The sequence below is a fragment of the Scatophagus argus genome, chromosome 20 (assembly GCF_020382885.2).
Source record: "Scatophagus argus isolate fScaArg1 chromosome 20, fScaArg1.pri, whole genome shotgun sequence".
NCBI lineage: Eukaryota > Metazoa > Chordata > Actinopteri > Scatophagidae > Scatophagus > Scatophagus argus.
Window position 1 is genome coordinate 15,696,124 of NC_058512.1, and position 26,239 is coordinate 15,722,362.

The 26,239-nt window shown below is 41.1% G+C and overlaps 1 protein-coding gene across 2 annotated transcripts; it reads right to left on the reverse strand.

Moving 5' to 3' along the window:
* Positions 1-127: 127 nt before the first annotated feature.
* On the reverse strand, positions 128-26,156 carry niban2a (niban apoptosis regulator 2a). 2 transcript variants are annotated; one of them, XM_046374752.1, is made up of 15 exons: positions 26,000-26,156; positions 25,515-25,891; positions 19,184-19,314; positions 17,125-17,253; positions 16,921-17,026; positions 16,547-16,714; positions 8,915-9,030; positions 7,295-7,399; positions 7,024-7,186; positions 4,985-5,172; positions 3,962-4,117; positions 3,577-3,690; positions 3,270-3,377; positions 2,623-2,734; positions 128-2,527 (listed from the first exon to the last, which is right to left on the reverse strand). In XM_046374752.1, exons 2-15 carry the CDS (start codon positions 25,567-25,569, stop codon positions 1,611-1,613), a joined length of 2,568 nt encoding a protein of 855 aa, XP_046230708.1. In that variant the 5' UTR covers positions 25,570-25,891; positions 26,000-26,156; the 3' UTR covers positions 128-1,610. The 2 variants fall into 2 exon arrangements, with proteins under 2 accessions (XP_046230708.1, XP_046230709.1); XM_046374753.1 differs by having other exon boundaries at positions 25,515-26,156.
* Between the last annotated feature and the right edge of the window lie 83 nt (positions 26,157-26,239).

Here is a 26,239-nt window from a genome sequence, read left to right on the forward strand (position 1 = left end):
AGGCACTTCCAGTGACGACAGATGATTTCAAAACAAGACACTAATTCTCTCTCTCTCAAGGTTCAAAAGTTTCTTTTAAAACTGATATGTAACTGATATGCAAATTAAGTGCCTGAAGAGTACTGGGTCAGTGGGTACAAATTTTAATAGTAACAATGGAAATTTAAATTATGTTTGTACTTCATTTACCTCCAATTTTCATTCTGTGCCTGTAGGTGAGCTGAATTTGCAAAAATGTTGTTAAAGTTTGTTGACCACCAAGTGTTCAATTCATTCATATGTAAAATAACAGTCTCTAATTTCCCTATGCTTGGTACCAAATTATGAGTTTCAGTAAATTTCCTTGGAAAAGCTATTAGGAAATTACATTGCCCTATATTATACAAATGAAATATAATAATATTTACAGTTCATTAAACCTCCTAGTTTTACAGAACACCATGTCATCTGTGTCTCATTTCCAGTGATGTAAGAATGTCCCTCACGTGAACAAGTGTCTCCCAAGGGTGGTCTAGTCTTTCTCAGTTTTTACATGGATAAAACTATCATAAAAGTCACTATATCCAAATTACACCCTGATTGTAAAATTTGAATTCAATTAGAAAAGCTTGGTTTTTAAATAGAAAAAAACTGTCACGTTGGTGTAAATAAAAATCAACTAATACTTGAAAAACATTTTATATTTAACCATGTAGAGAGCTTCCTCTGTTTACAAGTTTATCGACAAGTTCAAAATGTTGGACATCTACTCCCACAGGCAGAGTGGCCAGAAACAATGAGTTCTGGTTGTGGTGTTCATCATTTTAAAAAACATCTTACTTATTACTCACAGTGGAGGTGTAAATCCTGACAGCTTGTACTGAAATAGTGTTGAAACATAAAGGCCATTTGCGAATACAGGAAGAGATTTCAAGGTAAACAAACTATATATTTTTTAAAAATTATATTTTACAAAAATAGATACCAGTATTTCAAAAGTTACTTATAGAAAACCCCATACAGAATCAAAAGTTTGATTGTAGCACCCCCTGCTGCTCAGGTAGAAGCTGTATTCATCAAAGAAGGATCCATTTACCTGCAGGACAGTTAGAGGCACAATATGTAAATCTTTATCTATAAATGTGAGATATAGTAAGAAAATATAGGCCTTATTTCCTGCTGTATTTAAATATGCCATTGATGTGATCAAATGTTTAACATCATTTGAAAATATAAATAACTTAGATGTAGTTGCTGTTTGGGGTTCTGCCTTTCTAAGCTTAAAAAGGTTGATTTTTACTTTAAAATCCTTGGTGATGGAACTGCCACCTGCTGACAGCATATAGGAGCCTCACATTTATAAATCAAATATGTTGAATTCAGTGTCAAACGCACAATATGAAGAAATTTTACTGAGATTTACTAAGCTGCATAGAGAGGAACCAGTCACCGAAGAAATATCTACAAAAAGTCGAGGTGAGGATGGATAGTATAAAGAAAAGGTAACGCTTTGAATAAAAACTTTAAATCCAATTCTTTTTCATCCCTTTTCTCTCATTGCATGTGAGGCACACTCTGCTGTTTTTTTTCTCCAAGGTTTAGTCCAGAGTAATGTTCAGAGGACTCCCTTCCTACGCTAATATCACGTCCACTTCTACCGGGTCGATAATTTTGTCCCCTCCATTCACACCGTTTGTGACTGGCTGAAGCTCACCTTCATCCAGCCCCTCATTGGTCGGTGACTGGAAGCCACTGTCACCATATGAGCCTGAGTCTGTAACCATTGGTGGCTTTGGTGACGACTCATAATCTGATTCTGCTGCAGAGACCTCAGCAATCCGTTCACTGCCATCTTCCTGTACTGCTTTCTCTATTTCCTTGATGCTGTCCTCGATGGCTGTTTCCCCCTGACGCTCCTTATCAGCTTCCTGCTTACTGCTTCCTATCAGCTGTTGGAGAATTGTCTGCGAGGATGACTTGTCTCGCACAGGCTTCCTGGGGACATCCTCCACGACGGTGGTGACATGCGTCACATCCTCCTGCACCCCATCCTTCATGATGATGGTGCCTGTGGCCAGCTCTGTCCCGTTGGTCATGTCGCTCTTGCTCTCCTGTGATGCAGGTAGCACCATCTCCACCACTGGATTAATCAGGTCTCTGATTTCATTCACACTGTCAGGAGACTTGGGATCCTCATATGTGCCTAGGTCCTCTTTATCCTCACTGTGGTCCTCTTCTTTGCCCTCGGACATCTCTGACTCCTCCTCAGGGATAAGCTCCACGCCTGGGACCTCCAGGCAGGACTCATAGGGCAGAGGCACACCATCCAGCTGGATCATGGACACCACCTGTCTGCGTCTTTTCCCAGAGCCCCGCCCTTCGACAATACCGCCATCAACAGGGCCTTCCAGCTCATCGCCTCCAAATTTAGTAGCCCAGTCCACCGAAGGGGATTCTCCGAGCAGGTGGAGGTTGGGATCACTGTTGGTCAGAATGATGCTGTCCCTGTACAGGTTGTGTCTCCTCTGGACAGCTGCCTCCTTCACAGCTGGACAAATAAGGAAACCAGAAAATCAGACACTGATAATGTGCTTTGATCAAACTACCATAACTATCACTGTGGCAACTGATTTTTGTCCTCACCCATCATTATGTCCTTGGAGACAGACTGCAGTACCACCTCCTCGAACATGTTTTCCACCAAGAGGAAACGGGAGAAGTCCTCAAATATTAGCTCTCTGAAGCGAGGCAACTCCTGGGGATGAAGGGACAGGGATGCCATGTTTTTTTAGTGCAAAATCAATAGTTTTTGGTTAAAAATTTAAAGCCCATTATTCCATTCATTTTTTTTCAGCCTACTGAGGATATCATAGAGAATTTTATCAATTAAGGGCCAAAAACATAAAATAAAAAAAATTGAAATTAGAGAATTTGTTGCAAATGTAGTCTTGAAATCAATTGTTAGCATTTGTTTTGCTCTGATTTGTTTCTTGTCTTGTACTGCTTGGTAGCTATACATTCTTTTGTCAATTGGAATTTTGGGACTTGGCATGAGCCAGGTGCATTAGGTCCTGTAAGCTATACAGTAAATGACATGGCATTTAGAATTTCCTTTCCAAACATAAGGGAATTTTTACTTATTGCTTTAGTTTCTGAAACCATAGACATCAGAAAGATGGGACTGAAATCAATCACCCTACCCTTAAATAGGTGAAAGGAGGCCGTTTAAATGGAGTATAAAATGATAAAGCTTCAAGAAAGGTGATATGAGACTGTTGGGTGCTACTCACTGGTGAGCAGGATGGTGAGAGCTGCTGCAGCATGTATGGGATGATGATCTGCAGGAGAGCCTCTCTGAAGAACTTCTTGCGAACTGTGCTGCTGTCGTAATCATATTTCTGACAGGGAAAGACCAGAAATGCACGGAGAGCTCAGTGACCGCTGGTGGAAAGTAACTTAGTAGTTCATTACCCATGATATGCTCATATGAAGTGATGCAGTAGAATATAATATTCAATAGCACACCTTGAATCCTTCTCACCATCTGTTGGTCTACAACAGTATACTGCCTCCCTGTTTTTAATTTTCCTATTTTACCTTGAGAACCCGGTCTTGACATCGTTGGATGGTCTTGCATATGTCATCTTGTCCCTGGGCCTCTAAAGACTGGTTTAGCAGCTGCTCAAAGGTATACACTGCATTGTCCATTTGCTGTCAGAATAATTAAAAATGTTATATAGTAACATAAGGGACAGATTGGTGCTGGTTGTACAGTTAACCACGGCTTAGCTTCATAGCACTCAATTTTTCCTTGCAAACTGCTATACTCTTTTTGTCCAGCAGGTGTCAACAGAGACTTCACCACAGACATTACATGTTGGTGGTGTGTGGTCTTAATCGGAAGCAGGGAGTGTTTTCAGGCATGCTTTTGTACATGCTTATTCTTTGTATTATATCAGAGAAAATCACTGCAGCATCTCACCTCCCTCATGAGGATCTGAGCCCTGCTGACGAACACAGAGGGGCTGGAGACATCAAACCTCTGCTGCAGCCCCTCCAGATTAAGCTGCTCCACCTTCTCATAGCAGCTTTGCATCTTCACTGGATGGAAGGCGAGCATGGACAGCTTCTCCATGTGCTGAAGAAGACAGATAGAGGAGGGTAACGGTGATCAAGGTGGTGCGAGCATCATGCAAGGAGAGATAAAAGCAGACGAAGAAGGTAGCGTTGATTGTTCAGGATCAGCAGCTGAGGACACTCCCTGAATACTGATTAAAGACTAGCACTAATGTGGCCAAGGCTTCCACAAACACAGTGTCTTTTCATATACTTTAATAATTGTTATAACCAAAAGACATTCACATTCACAAATTAACACCTTAACTATAGTCTCTAAATACACTTAAGTCTTAACTGGAGTAAATAGGACCCAGATAGATCCGGAAGTCACTGTTCCTGTCATGTATCAAGCTTAGTGAGGTTTCCGTCTGTGCTTTGAGTCTGCAATCATGGGAAAAGGTTTTGTGTGAAAAAGTAGTGTGAGTACCGGAAATAAAAGGCTTGGTGGATTTCCTGTTACAGCTGATGATTCAAGTTAGTGTCTAAGCTGCCTTAATCACATTGTTTTATATTCGCTCTGAGTCAAACAACTGTGTTATGTGAAAGGGAGAGTCTGTCAGAGTGACAAGCCCACAGAGAATTAACACCAGCTAACTCGGCTAACAGCTGTCAGCTTGTTGTGTACATCTTCTGCTTCTGGTGGCCAAATGAACAAACGAATGTAGAATATAGGTGCTCAGCAAAACAAAGCAAGGGATAGTACCACTCCTCCCCCGAACCTCTTTTCCTTCCATATCTTTTCCTTCCATATCAAATGACTCAAGTCGACTTGTGTTACTGGAGATGTCAGATTTTTGTGAACCATGTTGACACCTAAAACAAGCTATGACCTCCCATTATTTCATACACAAAAAGAAAGATTTCCAACTAGTAGAACATGACTCACGTCTCCCAGTTTTTCTTTGCCCCCTCCATTGAGAGAGTTCTTGCTGATCTCCACCAGCTCCTTAAAGAAAACATCTCTGACTTCTGAGAAACCTCGGCTGGTGGGCTCCATCAGGGCCTCTAGGATGGAGCTAATGTAGGGCTGGACGCTGCTCCGTAGGAGTTGTTCCGCCTTGGGCAACACCATAGCTGCACACCAGCAGCAACAAATAAAGAAAAAAAAAAAAAACATGTTCATGGTTAGTTGCTGCAACTTGTAAACCAGTAACACCATAGATCATGATGAAGAGACAGTTAAGGCATGAAGAAAAACAAAGGCACGGCACTTAGTTCAGAGGAATTATGCAAATATGTCTTTACAATGTGCAGTGTCCTGTTTAATACCAACTTGAAATGGTTGGTATGAATGCAATGACATTTAAGTAAACACACTTGAGCTGTTTCAATGAAAGCCCTGCAGCTTTGTTCCTCCAAGATACACCCAGTTGTTGGTAATGTAACCTGTACTAAAAGAAATGCACAAATTAAAGCTGACTGGTGGTTTTCCTGCTTTCAAACATCTGCATTGCCCTCATGTAGCGTGAACCTACATTGTGTTGTTCAGTTGGTTTGTAGTTTTAATCCTTATCTGCGGGATAAAGTCAGAAACAACCCATATAGTCCAGGTGACGGAATGTAGTTCAGCCACTTCAGCTCAATGGGAAATAGTACATGTGAAAAAAATGAGCATGAGGTCTGTGCCAAGTTAAATTTTGAATACAAAGGGCGAATGCTCTGATGCTGTAGAAGCTAACTAATAAAATAGACTGAATTAGTGATAGAGGAAAGAGACAAAGTGAAAATTGTGAGGAGAAAGTCAATGAAAACTATTTTGAAATGGAAAAAAATGGAAAGAGGTTTAGTTTTAGAGGAGTAGCCTTCAGTCATTGCCAAATGTCCAGTCTCGTCATAAATTTGACTAGTGTGGTGTTATTCAGTGACCACACTGATCGCTTCACTGTGCCAATAGTCTCTGAACCAGAAAAACCACAGCTACGTCTCAGTGAAGCGAACAATGAAGCATTCAGCTGAGGTTTGAAGGATTGTGTTACACAGCACAGCGAGTACCAACTGAACCAAGTCATTTGGTATGGCATGTTGGGCATGTGTTAGTAGGTAAACTGAGGTGGTGTTCAGTTAAAAGTAGATAAATGTGTTAATATGCCATCAAACACTACACATGGAATATTTATTTCTGCCTATCAGCATGGTTAGCTGGTTTCTCAAAATTTGGTGGGCAATCTGTGCAAGGAGACAGAAATTTGGCATGGAGGTAAAATTTTTCTGAGTGTTTGCATTCATGCCAGTTGGCTAAAAAGAGGGTGTGGCAATGGGAGTGGCCTATTGCAAGGACACTGTTGCTGCATACAATTGTGGGAGGCATCACTGGACTAAGAAGAGTTCCTTTTTCATTGGTGACCCTTTTCCCCACCCTTGTAATTTAGAAACACACCCTTCAGAACTCATGTAGTGTTATGTAATGTAGTGTCATGCACTCTTGTCGGAGGCATCTTTGAACTGCACAGTTCGTTTTCATTGACGCGGTGTGTGAATGTACATACATACATACAATGTACCTGTGATATATCTGATGTGTAGCTTTGTTTTCACCAGGGCAGCACAATATCGGAAAAACCTGACATTGCAATATCTTTTTTTCAGTAATTTATGTTGCAATATGAAAAACGGAGACTTTTGTTGTTATTCATATAGAGATAGTTAATTATAATTTTCATCGTTTTGGGTACTTCTAAAGCTGTCATAATTTGTCAAGATGCTTTGACTGCAAAATGCTGGACAATCCAAATAGTACTTTAACGTCAATGGCTGTGGCATGGCCTAAACTAGTGTAGCATCATGGGCTGTCTGACTTGTGTTTGCAGTCTAAAAGTGAATGGAAGTACCATGAAACAGCCCATGTTTATTTGTCAGATTTATGATTATGTCTTCAGCGAGTGCACTGTCAAAAGTCACGACTGTTGCACGAAGAGCTCTACTCACCTCTTATCTTGCTGCTGACATGTTCCTTAGACGTGATGATCTGGTCCATGTCGGTTCGCAGTCTGGCGTCCAGCGAAACTCTCTGGACCTCACAGGCTTCGACCAGTGCTTCGTACTGACCAGTGGTCTGAGACAGCACCTGCCTGTACACTGCATCAGAGATCTGGAGGAGAGGGTTGTTCAATAACATATTTGGTTTGGACTTGTTTGAGACTCTCCAGTGTTTGTACAGCATGTCCGCAGTGCACTGTACAGCACAACAGTAACTCACCAACATCCAGTTCCTCTGCTTCTGCTGCATCTTTCCCTTCAGACGTGGAGCAATCACATTTCTCAGCTCTGGGTGGAGCGTCTCCATCACCAGATTAGCCAGAATCTGTACACACACAAGATACAGTATTTATGTCTGTACGCACTCTTAAAATGTAGTTTAGTGAGCTGCAAAGTCAGTCCCACCTTTTCACCAGTTACAGGATGTTACAGTTTCTATGGCAACATGCCAACAGGGAATTTTTACTCTAGAGGTGTCGTCAAAAACAACCAATATTTCCACCCAAAGAAAAACAAAAATAAGCCTTAAAAAAAGTGCAGCCTCTCTTTCCTTTGTGGTTACATGGATACAGTGGGGCGATTGAGATGACGCACAGCTGGATACAGGAAAGCTGGCACTGCCCTCACAGCTGACACACACACACACACACACACACGCTCAAGGCTCAGCCCCTATATGATGTTTTTACTTGGCTAAACTAAACATTTGGTGAAACATGTTGCTGGGTAATGAATGGCTGTGACCAAAGCACCGAGAAACACCTGACAAACAACAGGCACACTGTAGCTTATTTGTCTAGAAGTACTAATTCAAATAGTGTTTTCTCTGTATTGTTGTTGCTTTGTTGGTACTTGGTGTTACCTTGCTCTGATATCTCATACTTCAATGTATGTTGGGGTCGCTTCATCTCTCTTTCCCCATCCCATTTCTCTATCAGCTAGGTAATCCAAACAGAGAACTCTAGTTACTCTGCACATTCACACATGGCATGCTATGGTAATATGCTCTTCCAGTGCAGTATATTAGCAGCAACTTTTGTAAAAATGTAGCCTATTTAAAGCCAGCCTGATCTGACCCACCGACTCAAAGCATCCGTATGTGCCGACCTGGGAAGGAGACTCAACAATGAACAATTTTTTCTCCAGAATCATTTATTGCACCTTAGCAACTGAGTAAATCCGTGTTCAGGAAACCAGAGAGAACTTACCGGTACATACAGACGGGAAACACTGGGGTTAATAATAAAAAAGTGATTCCTATAAACACACAGAGCAACTAAGAGGCACTAGCAGGGAGTGAAAGGGACTCATTCAGAGGGGAGACCCCAATCAAAAGTGTGTGTGTTTGTGAATGTAATATGTTGAAGGTTGGGTCTTGTTGCTGACAGTCTCTTTGAAAGTCTTGTGTAGGTGCATTCTTGTACTGTAGTGTGAGAAAAAAGGGTGTGTGTTCATGATGTAGATGGAGTGTTTTCCTGAGCCCTGTTCATTGAGAAAAAGCACTGCCAAAACATGTCATCCATCTTTGTGGCCTCTCAGTGGGCTGAACTTGTAGATGTGAACTTTGGACAGGCACTCATGTGGACTGGTGGACATTGTTCCTGTACGTCTCTTTTAACTGTCCTGAGATGCAGCAAGTATATTTGCAGCAGTGTATCATCTAGAAAGTCCGTATCAAACAACCAGTAACATGTAGATACTTTGTCAGTGGAAAACATGGACAACTTTCATGACACTCCAGTTAACAGTATGTTTAGCTGATATAAAGTGAGACAGGCTTTGTGTAACCACTTTTGTATCTAGAAGCAGCTGTGTTGTGATTAATAGGTGAGATCCTGACCTGTGGTGGCTGTCCACACATCATGTCCCAGGTCCCGTAGTGTCCCTTGGCTTGTCTGTGAAGTCTCACAGTGTCTGTGAAGGCCGGCGTCTCGACAGTGCAGTCTTCTGACAGACCTGTTGTTGGCAAGAAAGAGCAGAGAAGACGCATTTTAACGTCACAGAAATTACCTTAGTAACAACAAGATGGTAGCAGGATGCGTTTGTTTCTGCGTTGCATGATTTGCTTGTATTTAAGTAAGGTCTCTTTGCAATGACTAAATGGATGCTTACTTGGTATGAGATGAACAAACATGTTGACATTTTATAACAACCGTTTCCATAATGTCTGAGTCACTCTCGTGACATATTCTGAAGGTATCATTTTGGCCAGCGGTGTAGGACAACACATGCACGCTCGACCCTGTCACACACAGCTGTGTCATCCCTGAAAACAGGAAGACGATGGTTTGTTGGAGGACGGATTTCATGTGGTTGCTATGGTTACTGCCCCTCCCAGCCGACAGGACAATAGAGGCAGCTCACAAAGCACTCTGCAATATGCGTGCGTTTTTAGGAAGTTGGTGCTTATCATGTGGTTGTGTTTAAATACATCACTAGATGCAGTGCTTCCTCTCTCAAGGCCACAGCACTCGGGGACACTGGAGTGTTGAAAGTCATTCATCCCTCAAAAAGCGTATAAACAGGTGCATGGAATAAAACAGCTCTATAATTAGCAGGTTGTCCTTCAGAGCAGTTTATTCTTAAAATAAAAGTGACTGATGCGTCAGCAACAACAGTCATTCCTTCTAAAGCACAAATTAAAGGATGCATTCTCTGTTTTTCAACCCAACCCTTATTGGAATGTTTGTAATGTATGTAATATAATATACAGCAACACAACTTCAACAGTAGCAGCAATACCTTTTTAAAAAGCCTATTCACTGATCCTAAACACTTACACACATGGTAAGTGCTATACTTCTTACATTTTCCGCTGAAGTAGTGCTTAAAGAAATATTTAGACACCTTCGAGTAAATGCTGCCTTGTTACTCATTTTATGAACTCTACCACAACCCATGCAATTGTCTGGTGAGGCTGTTCTGGACACCGTCTCGTGAGTCTGATTCCTCTTTGCCAGTGCACATGAGACAAGAATGCAGAAGTTTCCTGTACTGCAGAATGGATGAATGGTTGCCCAGTTTACCCAGCATGCCTGAGTGATCACCCGTTTGTTGTGTGTGAAGTGTCTGCACAAGTGTCAGGTTGCGTGTGTGTCTGTGTGAGAGTCTGTCTTTACTGCCTGACTGTCTAACAAGTTATTTTGTCTATGGCTGTAAGTCTGTGACTCAGAGGAGGCTGACAAAGACAGGAAGCGACCAAGGAGTGAGTAGGGGGGGACTCAGCGCCAGACAGGAAGCTCCCAGTTCACTAACTCTTTGGTGACAGGCTGCTGGTTGCCATGTAACTTGTTTTGGCACAAGTTTTCATGAGAATTCACTGGACATTACAGTTTAAGACACAGTAAGAAAATAACAGGTGCCATGTTGGCAAGTGAATAGCCATCATTTAGAGGTCAAATGCAGTGACAATGCTGGCTTATGATGTATTGTTATTATGCCAGACAGTTCAACACTTGTCCGACACAACCTTTTATGGAATGCTTGACCCAGCAGTCAACCAACCAATTTCCCTCATGACTATGATTTATTTGGACAGTTTCACACGGCATTTCACTTTCATTGCATGAGTGACAGTTGCATAAGTTTCATGCACAGATGTTTCTAATGTTACACAACTTGATAATTACTTGTTCCTAGTTCAGTTTATAACAACAAATCCTCCACAAAAAATTTCAGCGACGCAACTTGCTGTTGTCTGATCGCCAGCTGAAAGACATTCAGCTGAAAGCCATCATACCTGTCACCTTGGGCATTTGTGAGGCTTGAGGCTTTGTTGTAGTAACATACAGCCAGTGAATTATGAGAAAATACGCACCAATACTGAGTAATGATAATTAAAATAAACAGGAATTAGTAAATAAGCATCATTCAACGTGGATCTGGTCTGACAACATTCAGTCTTTGTTGTCTGATTTCTTGGATGTTGTTTAATATATTTTTGATCAATGTCCCAATTCCACTATTTCTAAAACTCAAACATTAGATGGAAAGCATTTCTAAGAATAAATCTGTAATTTGAATAGTTTTAGGGCACTCACTGTGAAATGCCTGAAAGAGAATTCCTCTACCTTCTCAGCATATTGCTCCCAAGAGAAATTTCTTCTTGGTGCCGACAGAAGAAAAAGGAAAATATTTTTTGACAATATTCCAAGTCTGTAAACCGCTACACATTCCCCATGCATCAGAACCAAACTAGATCAAGGGACAGATTACAGTTTCTGTGCACTGTGTATGTGTGTATGTGCTGTGTATAAATACATACAACATGTGGCAGCACTTACCACGGTCTTTTTATTTGAGGAATTTCCCTTCCTGACTTGCTCACCACACTCCAGTTGGTGGGATTTCAGCAGCAGCCGCTGATGAACTCCCAGGCCTTCACATCCACAAATATGTCTATGTTTCTTAAAAATATTTGACTTTTTTTTTTAAAAAAAACTCATTAAGCATTTGGATATAAAAATGGTCTGATTAGACTTCAGGCCTTCACACTGTAGCAGGTTTCTTCCAAACCCTCACACAGTTACTGCTGTTGCTCCCATAGAAATGCATGAGTTGGATTTCCCCATATGGTTTGGCCCTATGGGACCAGCCAAAACCACAGCGCAATAAACGCTCATAGAAACATACCATCAACCACAGACATGACGAACACATGATTGAATAAATACTAACATGTGATTTTAGCATGTAAATAAGAGAATGCTGGATGCCGAGTTTGATGTAACAACGCCATAGAGTACATAAATGTCAGCATTTTTAATCATACAGCATGCTGAGCAGCACACTTCTCTGCTACCATCAAGCCTCGGGTTCAAATGTTCTTTTATCATCCTTTGAAAATTCCCATTGCAGGCCTCTTGCAGCTGAGTGGATTTAGTCTGAGGTCTGATCAGAGCAGAGGGCTGATGACTGGTTTTAAAGGCTGTGGGGGTGGAGAGCTGGCTGTGATTGATGGTTCTCTAGTGGCCCAGCAGCAGCTCAGAGCAGTCTTTGACTACTAATGTGATGCACTATCAGCCTGGGTGCTGCTGCCTGCTGGCAGGGTTGAAACTAATGATTATTTTTATTATCAATTAATCTCTTTTTTAATTGTGAAAAAAGCCAAAGATGATGTCCCTATGTGCCTCCAAAATCAAAAGATATGAAAGTATCAGTGATATAAAATGAAAAGCAACAAATCCTCTGGAACTAACAAATATTTGCCAGTCTTACTTCATTGTAAAAATTGTTATTGATTCATATTCAGTCAGCCAGTTCAATAATAAATGAATCTCCTCAGGATTTTTACTTGCCCTGTTCATGAATCCGAACATTAAAGGGCCAGTGTGTGGGATATAGTGACACCTAGCAGTGAGGTTGCAGATTGTAACCAACTGAACACACCTTCCTTTCCAAGGTAGCCTTCGGATAACATGAATATGTGAAAGGCCCTTTCTAGAGCCAGTGTTTGGTTTGTCTATTCAGGGCCAGTACAGAAACATGTTGGTGAGAACTCTGCAAAAGGGGACCAGCTCCTTGTGGAGATGTAAAAGGCTCAGTCCAAATTCTGAATATTATATTACCAACAGATCCCTTTAAATCTCACAGATTGGACCTTTAATGGTGATGCTGTTTAATCAGTGTAAAGTCTCTGAGTATCAGTTTAGGTGTACAGGGTCCAGTTTCAGTTATTATAACATTTGACCCACCAGGTTGAGTCAGCAGAGCTTTACAAAGATCAAACATCCAGAGCAGTTGGATTTTAATTGGTATTATTAACTACTGCACTTACTTTAAAGAGTAAACAAAGGTAAACAGTAAAGTTATGATCCAGACTGTCTGTTGTAAGGGTCCATAAGATTTTGCAGGTCTTCCCAGGTCAACCTAAACCTGCCACAGTTAGGTATGCTTGCAAAATGCCATAGATGATCATGAACCCACTCAGAGCCAGGCTTTTTGTCTTTTATGACTGCACTCTGTAGTGTTTGAGACTGACACGTTGACCAATCAGATGGACTGCAGCTTTGCGTTGTGCAGAACAGGGCGATGAGGTCGCTTGTTAACCGAGCTGATCAGCGGGCTGCTTTGCAAATCATCCTGTTCAGGAGATGCAAAGCAGCAACTGATAATTTTATTGCAGAGCTATTGAGGATAAAACAGCGAGAGGTGGATTCAAACATGTCTTCAATGTGAGAACATTTAACTTGTGGTTTTTCCTTGTCAAAGCCAGCTGAATAGCGTCAGTGTTGAGATGAGGGATTGCTTTGCATGAAGCGTCCGTGTTGCTGGCAGTTTATCCTTCCTTGGTCCTGCAGAATTTTTTGTACTATGACTAACAGACTGAGTGTGCAACAACTGAACAACTGAATATACAAATTAAACAAATTGATACCAGAATGGGTTTTTTGTAACATTTTGAGGTCTGTCCTGTCAGAAGTGGTTGTACTGCAAGTGTAAAAGTGTATGTATGTGTGCGCATGAGAAGAAACAGCAGAGAGGGCAGGGGTCATACTGTAAAACCATTTATCACTCAGGAAAAGTCTTTTACCGGTTCTGGTTTTCCTCAAAGCACAGACATGACAGAGGTGAGACTGGGTGTGTCAACACATGCCAGTCCACACTGACACCAGCCATGGTGACAGTAAAACAGCAACACACTCTGTTCCTTACAGCATATTCCTGCAGCCCAGCCTCACAGCTGGAATGTATGGCAGGGACTCTGGCGTTTACTGAGCATGTCTGAACAGGCAGGGATAGGGAGTAAAAGGAGAGCCCCACCGGATACAAACAGAGCCTCATTTTGTAACCCAGTCACAAAATGTTCGCTCAATTTGGTGTTTGGCTCCTAAGTCATTTAGCTAGTTTTGACCAAAACTTCCCTAAACTGAAGAAATGAAGCCTCTGGGATCTGGAATTGCAGTGGATGTTTTTCAAACCAATACTGCTGACAGACAGCTGCTAGCACCGTCACGTGTGGTTAAGTAGTACCACTTTGAATTCAGGCCACACAGCTGGATGGAGTAAGAGAGTGCAAAACAAAAACTGAAAAAGGTAGAGCAACTTTGTCAGCCAGTGTATCCTTTCATTTAATACATGGTATGAAGTCTAGTTGCATTGCTTGGCTAACCTACATCAGACACAAACGATAGCACATGCTTGCTTGCAGTGATTCGAAGCAGCCAATTTAACGATTACAGTGACTCCTTGTGCATAATGACTACCTATAGCACAATTACAGATAACATGTCCACACGTCAGCTTTCACAGGAAGAAAACTAATGAAGTCTGGAGGCTTGAACAATACAAATAGTATTATAATTACGCGTGTGCACACCCACAGGTATGTAGAACCACATACCTGTGTGTGTGCCTGCTTGAAAATTAGTGACAGCTAAGGTTAGCTTGGTTTATCAAATCTTAGTCAGTACTGAGTTGGTATTAAGTATTTCTTAATAAATCAGATTTTGCAAAAATTTGCTTTGGATAAAATAATACATTGAGCAGATATGGTTCCTATCATCAAGTCATAATGATTATAGATTTGTTAATAATGTAGAAAAGGTGCATGGTGCATTTAAGGTGCATGCAAGTCTTATGTAACAATGTGGATTTCTTTACAGCATGTATATACATACATACATACGTATATCTTAGATTCAGAGACTCCTGTGATGAAAACTGGAAAATGAATATAGCCAGTAAAATTCAGCATTAACCGTACAATTTTTTTGTAAATAAAAATTACAGATCTAGTCATAAGGTCGTAATTTGTATCAGAACCTTGATAAGTAGTTTATGCTTGACGTACAGTCTCTGTCAACACCACCTGCCTTTGAAGCCAGCGGGATCCAAGCAAGCCCAGTCACGCTCACTGCAGCAGCCGTTGGTTTATCGCTGAATCTCTCTAGTTTTGCATTGTAACCTCACCTTTCCCAAGGTTCCCACTCTATCTGGTTCACTCCATCTTGAGTCTAAATAAAGCACACCGAGTGCGAGATCGCACACTTACATAGACGTGCATAACCACAAAAGTGGCGCTTCACTGTCCTCAAGCAAAGCAGGCACAAGTGGACTTCCAGCATTATGCCGCAAATTTGAAATTTAAACACACCTCCCAATTAAAACTCGTGTGTATAATTTGCAGTCAACGTGCCGCAAACAGAATTTGGATGCAGGCCAATTATTTACACCACTTTAGGTGCTGCTACACATCTAAAGTCTCTGCCTTCTGTGCCTCAGCACAATGGCACCTGATTCATGCCAGGACAAATTTTAGATCAAGATCCACCCTCATAAAACAAACATCCTCTAATGTGAAACCAAAAGCAAAACACAAAGCAGTCTCCTACCTACTAAGGCCTGGACAATAAAAACAATCTCACCACCCTTCCATTCATTAAGCTTTTTATGAACACACCATGTTATCATGTGATAAGCTTGATCTTTCTTCTATTATATATCTATTTTGAGGGTCTTTTGTGTAAACATTCTGTCACATAACAACACTGATGACGTTTGCCTGTCGGTCTTGATGTTAAGACAAAAAAAAACACAATGAATGTCTTCTATGAGCATGAACGGATTGGGAAGCTGATTAACCATCGTTTTCAACACAGATTTAGTGGTCTATTATTGATTTGATTAGTTGACCAACTGACATCTTCAGAGCAGCATATCCTGAAAATGGTTAAAGTCATTATATGCCACAGTTGCTGTTTCTACACAACAAAAAAGTGATTCTGAAGTAAGATAGTTGATTGTCGAGTCTCATTCCCAAGTCTTCAAATCACCACACCCCAGAATGTCAGCATTTGACGACCTGACTGAGACGTGACTGGAGGAGAGGATGGAGGGGATTATGCTCTGTGCTGCTGAAAGATTTTAGATTAATCTCTTCTAAAAAACAGGTTTTCACTAAATATCATGAAGTGTGCAATTAGACATAAAAACCTGTCTCAAATATAAGTCTGGCTCTCTCTTCAGTGGAGTAAACAAAGTCACCACCCACTATTTAAATGACACAGAGTGACTGTCTATGCTGTAATACAAGTAACTGTGATCTAACAACAAAAACATGTCACGCTGTAGCCAAGATTAAGAAAAAAAAAAAAGCAACAAATACACATCATTCCTGGAGCATCTCACATTCACAGATCAACCAGCTCATTCAGGTGGCATGTAAAAACTTCACACTGTGACACACACTTCACATACACACACACACACACACACACACACACACACACACACACACACCCTCACCTGAGCCGCCAACACAGAGACAGAGAGAGGCACTAGCTGTCCTGGTCCGAGCACAGAGAGGAAAAGCCCTGCTGCTGTTCCAGTGGTGTACATGTGCTGTAAACTCTCTACTGCTCATCACAGTTTTCACTGAATGATCTGAGTCCTTGCTTCACTTCTGCCTAAGAAGGACTGAGATCACTGCACGCTTGTGTGTGTGTGTGTGTGTGTGTGTGTGTGTTGTTACCGTTGTTGCTGTGTCTGACGCAGTCCTGCAGCACAGCGTGCCACTTCTTCTGCTCCTTCTCTGTCATCACACAGAAGTAGTGGTGGCGGGCGTAAGGATGCCACAGGATGAGGGGGAACTGGCTCACACACTTGATAAACGGACTGCTGCCCACCTTGGCTTTGATACCTTCAGCAAGTCACGCAACAGAATGAGAATTGGTTTAGAAGGCGCTTCACAGACAAGGAAAACAAGTGCATTGGCAATGAAATATAGAAAACAACAAGAAAAGCATCTAAAAATAAATGCATAGAATGTGAAGTTTGTCAAAGCAGTAGCTTGTCAAATAGTATGTTTTGTCATATTTGCTGTTACCTTCTCTGTCCTTTTCATACCTGGCAGGCTGGTATTAATCAGCTCCATGTATTCCTCCATTGAGGTCAGGGCCTTGTATCCCGCGCAGTTGATGGTCACTTTTGGGTGGAGGCCCCGTTCGTGTGCCTGTTAGGGAGATGGCAAACACACCCAAGCTGTTTAAACACAGGGTCACAAACTGCTAGATCGGGACAGCGGTTTTGTCGAGTAAGAGACGCACTCACTGTTTTGCTTTCATAGAGGTTGATGGTGTAGCTGTTTGGCACAGATACAAAGCGATTCCTCCACTTGCGATTCTCCTCCAGATACTGAAACAGACTCCCGGAGAAGATTGACCGGCCTGCTAGAGGGTCCTGAAAAATCACAAAGACTGCGCTAAAGCATAATACTGTAATACTGTATTCTGTGATAAAAAGCATAAAAAATGCAAACAATTTCTATTAATGGGATCTATCATAAACATCTGAGTGTAATTACTCCGGAATAATTTATATAATTACTAAATAACTGCGCAGAGACCTGTAGCTTAATTGGTGTTCCATTTATGCAGCAAGAGATGTTTTTGTTTAGTGTTAACGCAAGGATACACACCACCCACTTTTGTTTTCAGATTTCATACCTGGGATCAAATAATACTGCAACTGAGACTGCTCAGGGAGGAAGGCATAAATGAAGGAAAGGAGGGAACAGCAGAGCCGATACAAACCAACAGAGCTGTTGTTGGTTTACTGGAAAATGTTAAATTACCTGTGGAGTTTGTTCATGAGTGATAAGGTCACTTGTGCTTCCCTCGAGATAGAGCAAAAAGACAGCAATGATCCCTCACAGTGTTATGTAATATACTTTTATTATTAAAGATAAACAGTTTTGGTATTTCTTGATTTTCTCTAGAAGTGGTGAGATTGTTTACAAAGATGTTATCAGTTTAAAGAGTTTTTCACTTGGATTTTATGTACAAATGATTGAAAATTAGATGGAAAAAGCACAAGGTGCTCATAATGCCTCTCTACAGTTAGTAAAATAACAAAAGGTTAAACTACAGCATTGGTGGTGCAAATGGTTCCTTTCTAATATACATTTCAGACAGATTTTTGTACTATTGCATATTATTGTATATTTATAGTTAAATAGTTTAAGATAATCAATGTAAACACAAATATATTAGCAGATGAGAAAAAAGGGCCTAGTATTTATACTGTGTATGTGTTTGCACAGTATTTGTTCACATGTGCATAATTTTGTGTATCCCAAAAGCACACACATGCAGCTGGCATCCACGTAGTGAGGAGAGTATATGAAGCCCAAACAGCATCTCTGTTCATGTGTGAAATGTGCTCCACTTCCCCTTCAGTGATTGAAATGTGAACAACAGAGGGACCCTCAGTGCATTCAGTGAACAAAAAGATGAGAAATATAAAACCTATGGAATGGTAAAGCAGAGGGCTCACTTATTAGGGAATGTCCTGCTACACAGAACCCAAGAATGGGCTCATTCACACCTCATGTACAACAAGTTCTGTTGGCCGAACAAAACCTACATTGAAGCATGTTATGTGCAAATCATGTAGCTGCAGTGTGATTTATTTTTTCACCACAGGCAACAGAAACATGTTGCCAAGATGGTAGAAAGGAAGCTGGACAGACTCAAGTTAGAATCTTCAGCATTGAAACTGAATGTCTTAATTAATCAAATAAAATCAGGGGTTTATAAGAAAAACATGATTCTTGAATGGAAACTTGGAGGCACTGGAGTTTAGGGAAAATTATGTGCTTTCACAGTTTGAGTCTTGTTTACCAGTTCCTTTCTGTAATTATAACATTGTTCTCACCAAGCTGGCAGCATGGTGACACTGCTAAAAGTAGCCAGATGTGCCAAGAATATCGGTGACCATCTCACGGGTTAACCCTAGCTAACACAAACTAAGACAACAAAGACAATCAGTAACATTACTTTTTAAACTGTCCATTATACAGATCAATCAGAGTTTTTCTCTTTAAATGTAGGGAAAACCTGCAGATGTAAGCAATAATAAACATTTTAAATTATGGCCAAACGTATGGTAATAAGGCCCAGACGATAAATTGGAAATGTCCTTTAATGTCCATCTTCATTTAGATATTAAAGACTAGCCAACAAATGTTATGCCATAAATTCTAAAGATTAAAATAAAATCCAGTCACAGGTCAAAGCCACATACGTCGTATAGTTTGCTTCTGGCTTGTGTTGTTCTGTCCATTGAGCAGGTTGGAAAACTGTCTTTTATAACTGATACCAACACTTGCCTTCCTGTGAAGCAGCTGCGACTGCGACCCTCCTCCTCCTTCTATCTCAAAACGGACGCTGTTGAAGAGAGCGACTGCGTACTGCTGCTCGTACCCATCACTGAACTCTTTCATCACATCCCTGGTCCGAGCTGGTCCGAGCACACACACACACACACACACACACACACACACAGCATAAGGAAACATCCATATTAGAGACAGAATCGAGTTGATTGAAAAATGACAAGTAAACATATTAATAAAAACATAAAAAAGAATCAACAAAGTCCTTTGGTGAGCAGTAATGAAGGAAGAAAAAAGTTCATTTTAGTTCAAACAACACAAGCCAGCAGCAAACAGCTCAAATACTTGCAACCAGACAGACTTAAAAAAGTTTTTGCAGCCTGGCTGATTTCCACATGAATGAGGAGGATTTTATCAACTCTGTTTTGTTCTCCATACGTTAGTGTTGCAATTTGAATTTCAGTGTTAAGCATTAGCTGAGCCTCGATGAGAGGCCATGAAGATATACAGTCTTAAATTCTCATCACTTCACAGGTCACAACCTTCAGACAACTATCAGCTCTTTATGAAAAGTGCCATATAATAAAATTTAAAATGGGCCACAGCTCACTTTACATCATGGCTGTCTGGTACAGATCTGTCACTGGTTAAACTTTCAGGATGGGGAGCTTTTGCATAGTTAAAGTACATCTGCAGTCAAAAAACGTTTAAATGTAATTACTGCCAGGCAAATTGGTTCACTTGGGTGACAGACTTCTGAATATTCTGAGGCCTTAAATGTCATTTTAGACCCCTTTATTCAAACACAAGACCAAATGTTTCTATGGCTGCACCATTCAATAGAAATATTATAAATGTTTTACTTTTTATAAGTATTTCCTACTAAATTTAGCCTGAGCATTAGCTTGATGTTTATTATCAATTGAATATCTTTGGGCAATCGTTGGAAAAAAGCTATACTTGAATGTTGCTATTTTCAGACATATTTCAAACCAAATGGATAGTGAAAATAATTGTTAGTTGAACTTTTGTGATGAAAAGTATGAAGTTTCCCTATAGGTATCAATTAAGCTGAGTCAATGTTTTCCTGGATTGCACAGATCCTTTCCCCAGCTTGACTCAGCATTTCTTTTCCATCACTGTCTGCACACGGCATACAGCATACTAGTAAATGGTGTAAGAACCTGCTGGAGGGAACATGAACTTTCCCACATTCCAGTCCAGGAAGAGTCATTTAGCAAGCCGATCAGTGCGTTTGGCTCAGTCAGCAGCAGACAGAGTTGACTATGATCTGTTTATGGAAGGAACGACACAGGAAGGAGGGAGCCGGCCTGCAGCGGGAGAGCAGGAAGGAAAGAGCTGACAGGACAGGGCAGACGGTGAGAGAATGTGGAGGAGACGGGAGAGACAGGGACAAACAAACGTACTTAAAGAGAAAAAAAAACCTGTGTCATACCAGGAGGAGATGGGTGCACAGCTGAGAGGAGGTATGAAGGAAAACTGTGACACAGCTGAAACAAAGACTCCTCTTAAATCCAGTGTTTGGTTGGATTTTCTACTTTTTTGGTATCGACCAAATGTGAGGCACTGAATGGTTAAAAAATCTTCTGAAAGTAAGGTGTCAAAAAAAGTATTGCTTTACCATCAGCACTGAAACTCAGCCGTCACTTCTGCATTAGTATCAAAAAGCTCTTGCGGTTATCTTATTATCCATTCTGTTTTTGTCATTAAAAAAAAAGTACGAGAAGCTTGATATTTAGAGAAATATGTGTGCGTATTGGATAGCTCCTGTTAAATCTCAGAAAGATTTTATCATTAACCATCCACCACATACTTCAATAATAAGATTTCTAAATCTAAATATTAAGACTTACCGCAAAAAACTACCTAAATCATCCACATTCCTTCTCATTATTTTCCTTATTTAGTATCTTTTCTATATTGATCTTATACGAACAAGATATACGCACTCCATAGTTGTGGCTTCAAATAACTTGTCCCTTTTTTAAAAAATGTGGATATCAGATAACACCCTTTCCAGTGTACACTTCCACAAGAAGTTCATTCCAAATGAGAGAGAGCCTGTACTTTCCACTGGTTGTCTTGGTCTGCCAAAGTCAGCAGACTGGATAACTGTACATGGAAGGCCTTATAGGCACTTGGAATTAGGAACTCAACCCACTGTGTCAACCAATATATACATGCCTAAAGGTTATGCTAACATTTGCTGTTGCTTTCTTGTGATACAAGAACCACAGAGAAAACTGACTGACTGCACCTTTGTATACCTGTTAATCACCTGTAACCCTGCGATTGACTCTTCCCCAGATTAATTCCATCATCCTCAACCCTCTTCTGATCTTTCCATTGTCAGTATCCATGTTCTGAATAGACTACAAAAGACCAATAATAAGAATTACAAAGATGTTACCAGTGTGCAGTCATACCTGCACTCAGACATGTGACAATTTATTAGCTTGACAACAGGTGCAACAAAAAAATGCAAGTTCTTAAAAGGTGAAATTTTCCAGCGTAGTTAAAAACTAACTTAAAATCGAATCGATAAAGCAGAGATGTTTATATTCCTATTCATCTATTTAAAAGTGACTTATAGTACACAAAGGAACCAAATTTCATCACAATCTACATAATAGTTGTCGATAAATGTCACAAACCGATGTTGACCATGTGCCAGCGCACAGGGATTCATCCTCTGAGAAGCATAAATATATGTTACAGTTGTGATCACAATTCATCCAACATCTCTTGCCACATTTTCCAGACCCTCCCAGCAGATCCCAATGTCCTTTCACTGCAAATGTAATCTCTCCACCTTGTTCTGGGTCTACCCCAGGGTCTCCTACCAAATGACCTGCATGTGGCCCGATAACATCCAAGTGGAGGCACCAAGCAGGTGTCCAGATCACATGCCTGAACCAAGTCAATTGGCTCTTTTTAGTGATAAGGAGCAGGGGTGCTACTTCAAGCTCTCTCTGGATGTCTGAGGCCCTATCTCTAAGGCTGAGTAGATCACCTTGGCTCTGTATTTATCAAAAACATCTGGTACAATGTCTGCACTACTGCTGACACCCCACCAATCCGCCTGCCACTCCCAGGCTCCATTTTACCCTCACTTGAAATCAGTCAGGTACTTGAGCTGCTTCAGTTGCGGGGGAATCTAACTCCTGGTATCTCACCTCACATTTGTACGTGCTGACTCTCAGGTCGACTGCTTCACATTCACATTTTTGGAAACCGCCAACAGTGCCTGTTGAAGGCTATGTTCTCATGACGCCAACAGAACTCAGTGCAGTTTGTGTAGCTGGGGCTCTTCTTGCTATATGTGCTATTGAACTAAAAGGACAGATGTACAGTGTTCCAGTGAAACCGTCATAACCCCAGAAAGAGCTGTAGTTCGTCCCCTCTCGCTGGCTTGCATCTGATCTCAACTCGGTGGGTTTTCTCATCGACTCTCAGCCCTTGCAGGGTTAATAAAGAGGTCATGGCAGTTCGCTAGCTGTGTCCGTATCCTCAGGAATTCAAACATGTTTTCAGTGGTTGTTGGGGTCCAAAAGTGTTCTGTTTGTGATTTGCATAGTTAGGAGGAAACAAGGTATAGCTACAGGGAAAAGGTAGTCTGGTTTGGGGTACATCGGGATTGCTTCTCTGCAGTTTCTCTTTGCAGATGATGTAGTTTGTACTGCTGTTGTATCACCATCGTTTGTATTGAAGCAGCTGTGAGGAGTGTTTCATAAGGAAGGATTAAGAGTTTATCCAAACAACTTTGAAAGGTGTTAAATCATCTCTTCGGGACTATCATTTGTTGTTAGCTAGTGAAATGCATGACTGAAGTTTGAGATGTTGACATAAGCTTTTTTCCTCATTCAGACCCTGCTTTTGTTGTTATTTAGAAGTCAGTCTTGTTCTGTGAAATGACAGCAAGATCTTCGTTATGGCTGAATTTGCTACCTTTAGCCTGGAGACAAACTAGCACATAACCTCGTCTCACTCAAGAATAAACACAATTACTGATGGATAAACATGAACCGTGTGGGTGGATAATTTGCATTTCCACTTTATGTGTTTGTGTTTGTGTGTGTGTGTGTGTGTGTGCATATTACATCTATGTTATGTGGCTCACAAGGGAGGAGACAATTGTGTAAGAATGTGCTTGGGCAGCGATGATGAAGAAATCACCTTGCTGGGAGGTGCACACTTTAAACAAAACTCCCAATGCAGAAATGCTGAGCAGTCTTCACACATACGCATGCACACACAAACGCAAGGTACATTAATGTTCACTTGTGATTTAGAGTACTTTAAAGGAGATCTGTTATGCTCTGCATGTGTGCATGTTTGCATACATGCAAATCAAAGATCAAAGATGTACAGAGAGATGTGTAGAGACGACACAGACGGAGGGTGTGACAGCCAGACAGCAGTTTCAGCTATTAATCCCGTGGCATGTTTCTGCCTGCTTTACTTCTGCAGCTTCACACATTGTCTTCTCCTCTCCCTCGTCCTCTGACTCACGTCTTCATGTGTATCAAACAGACTCAGAAATATTGCATTGCCCCCCCCCAAAAAAAAGCTTCTCTGGTTGCAGATTATGACCAAACAAAATGTGAAAAATGTGAAAGGCCGCTCAGTGTTTGGTTTGTCCACTCTAGGCTACTGTAGAAACAAACACGATGATAAAATATGGCAGAGGGCCTGTTCTCTCTGCACATATAAGAGAATCGTTTTAAGGTTACAATAAAGCATAAGGTCATTTTACACTAATGAAACCTTTAAAATATTCATAATGAAAAATGATGAGATATTCCATTTCTGTCCCTAAATCCCACATGTTGGACTTTTAACAAAATTTAGGTCATGTGATGACACCCAAGGCAGCTCCATTCACTGATAAAGAATGTGAGATGCAGGTCAAACTCAAAAAGAGTGAGAGTAAGTGGACCTTTTGTGATGAGATTATTTTGTCAACCAAACTGGTCCCAAGGTCAGAAATACATCTTTCACTTTACTGCTTCTTTCAGCTAATTCGGAATCTGATCTTGATTTGTAGAGGCCTACACATAGTGAGGGTGACATAAGATGTTGGGCAGTTGTAGTCAAGGGCTGCAAAAAATATTTATTTTCTATATATGTGAACTCATTCGTTATTTTTCAAATAATTCATTCATTTTTTAGTTTATGAAATGTGAAAATGATATAAAAAATGACAATATTTCCCACAACCCAACATGAGTCAAACTGCTTGTTTACTTTGACCAACAGTCCGAAACTCAAAGATGGCAGCTTCTAGCAATGTTATTCTTCCAATTTTAAACAATCTCTGTCTGGTTCACGAAAAACAACAACAACAAAGAACACTTGAGGCTCTGGACCTCAAGAACCTAATCTTTGGTTTCCAGAAGTGGTTTTCTCATTGCAAGCACCGTTGCCAGCATGTACGCACAAAAACAACTACAATCATGAAGTACATCTTTACTGGGGCTGAATTGGCTGTGAAACGACAGTTTCTGCAAAGCATAAGTCTGCAGGGTCTAAACACCAACTCATATGGAAACATAGAAAGCCTCTCCCTTCTCCTGAGTTGTTTTTGGATCTCGGATGCATCGCCAAACTCCATCTAGAAAGATCAGTCTTATAAGTTCAAGAAAGCACCTACAGAATCTTGAAAGTGTTCGAGCCTCTGTTCTTCCCTCAGCTCCAGTGCCTTCGCCGAAATAATCACACAGACCTGAACAGTTCACAGTGGCAGGCTGCAGCAATTCGAGACTTAAATAGCAGGCAGTCCCAAACTTATACAAACACGCTCCCCTTTGGGAAACCTACTTATTATCCCAGAGAAACAGGCCTGCAGCAGAGACGACATTCAGGGGAACTCTTCAAGTAGAGCAGAGCAACAATGCAAGAATGAAAAGCTTTGCTTCAGAATGAAACGGGTGAAGGTGTCTTTTGCTGAAAGGAAATTGGTTGTATTAACTATTTTTTTTTCCTTTTTTGACAATCTATGCAGGGATGATTTAGTGGATTTCTCTCTGCAGGACGGTACATACCATATATATTATATATATTTCTCCAACACATACCCCTGACCCTGCACGAAAATATAAAAGCATAATAAATCAGCTTTTGTGAAGCTCACTTTATTATGATCCAAAGTATTTTTCAAATATAGAAAACGCGAATCCAGTAATAGCGTCGTTGCTGCTGGAAAATATCAAACTAAAAGCTGTTACAAACTTACACGAAAGTTTTAAAGCCATTTTCAGTCCGTGAGAAAGTTTCTGCTGCAGCTGGGGCATTCCTATCTTACCTGTAATCATCTCCCGCCTGCTCTCATCCAGGTGAGAGGAAACCACGTCCCCCATGGTTACAGGAGAGCCTAACAGATCCTTCAAGTATCCGAACTGGTTAGTTGGGAAAAAATAGGTGTTGGTGTTATTTCCAGCACTCTCAAATATCTCTCAGAGCCGATGGGAAAATGCTTCACTTCCCCCTTGGGAGGCGCACGGCTCCGGATCTGCTGCGTGTCTCCAAAGACCGGAGAAGGAGGACTAAGTCGAGGTAGCAGCTTCGGGCCGGTATGGAACAGGAGGAGGTGAACACTGGTGCTGCTCAGAGTGGCAGGACACACCTTCTGGGAGTCATCACTGGTCCAACGTGTTCAGTCGGCCCTGCCAAGGGTGTGGCCTGCAGCAGGAGCTTAACAGAGTAATTGTGAGTGTTACTCTTCTGTGCAGCCTGACTTAATTTAGGTTAACCTTACAATGCCAACCGCCATGTATACAAACATCGCACCTAATCAATACGACTTCTTTTAAAATAGTTTTATGCTTTAGTTAATTTCGATAGTCCTGTTAAAGTCCAAATACGCTTGAATACTACTAGAGGTTTTGCGCTGTGGGAAGATTTTCCATGATAGTCGTAATCTGCGTTTTGCTTCAGAAGGATACATGCTGCCCCCTTGTGGACACTTTGCCCCTCTGCTGTTTAAAATCGACGCGGGCCTGTGTACACTGCAGTAAACTCCCACTTGCA

Coding starts and splice junctions, on each gene's coding strand:
- niban2a (XM_046374752.1), bottom strand. CDS start 25,569: ATGGGGGACGTGGTTTCCTCTCACCTGGATGAGAGCAGGCGGGAGATG. Junction 17,027..17,124: donor ACCTCTATGAAAGCAAAACA/GTGAGTGCGTCT, acceptor TCTCCCTAACAG/GCACACGAACGGGGCCTCCA. Junction 3,378..3,576: donor GTCAAGACCGGGTTCTCAAG/GTAAAATAGGAA, acceptor TTTCCCTGTCAG/AAATATGATTACGACAGCAG.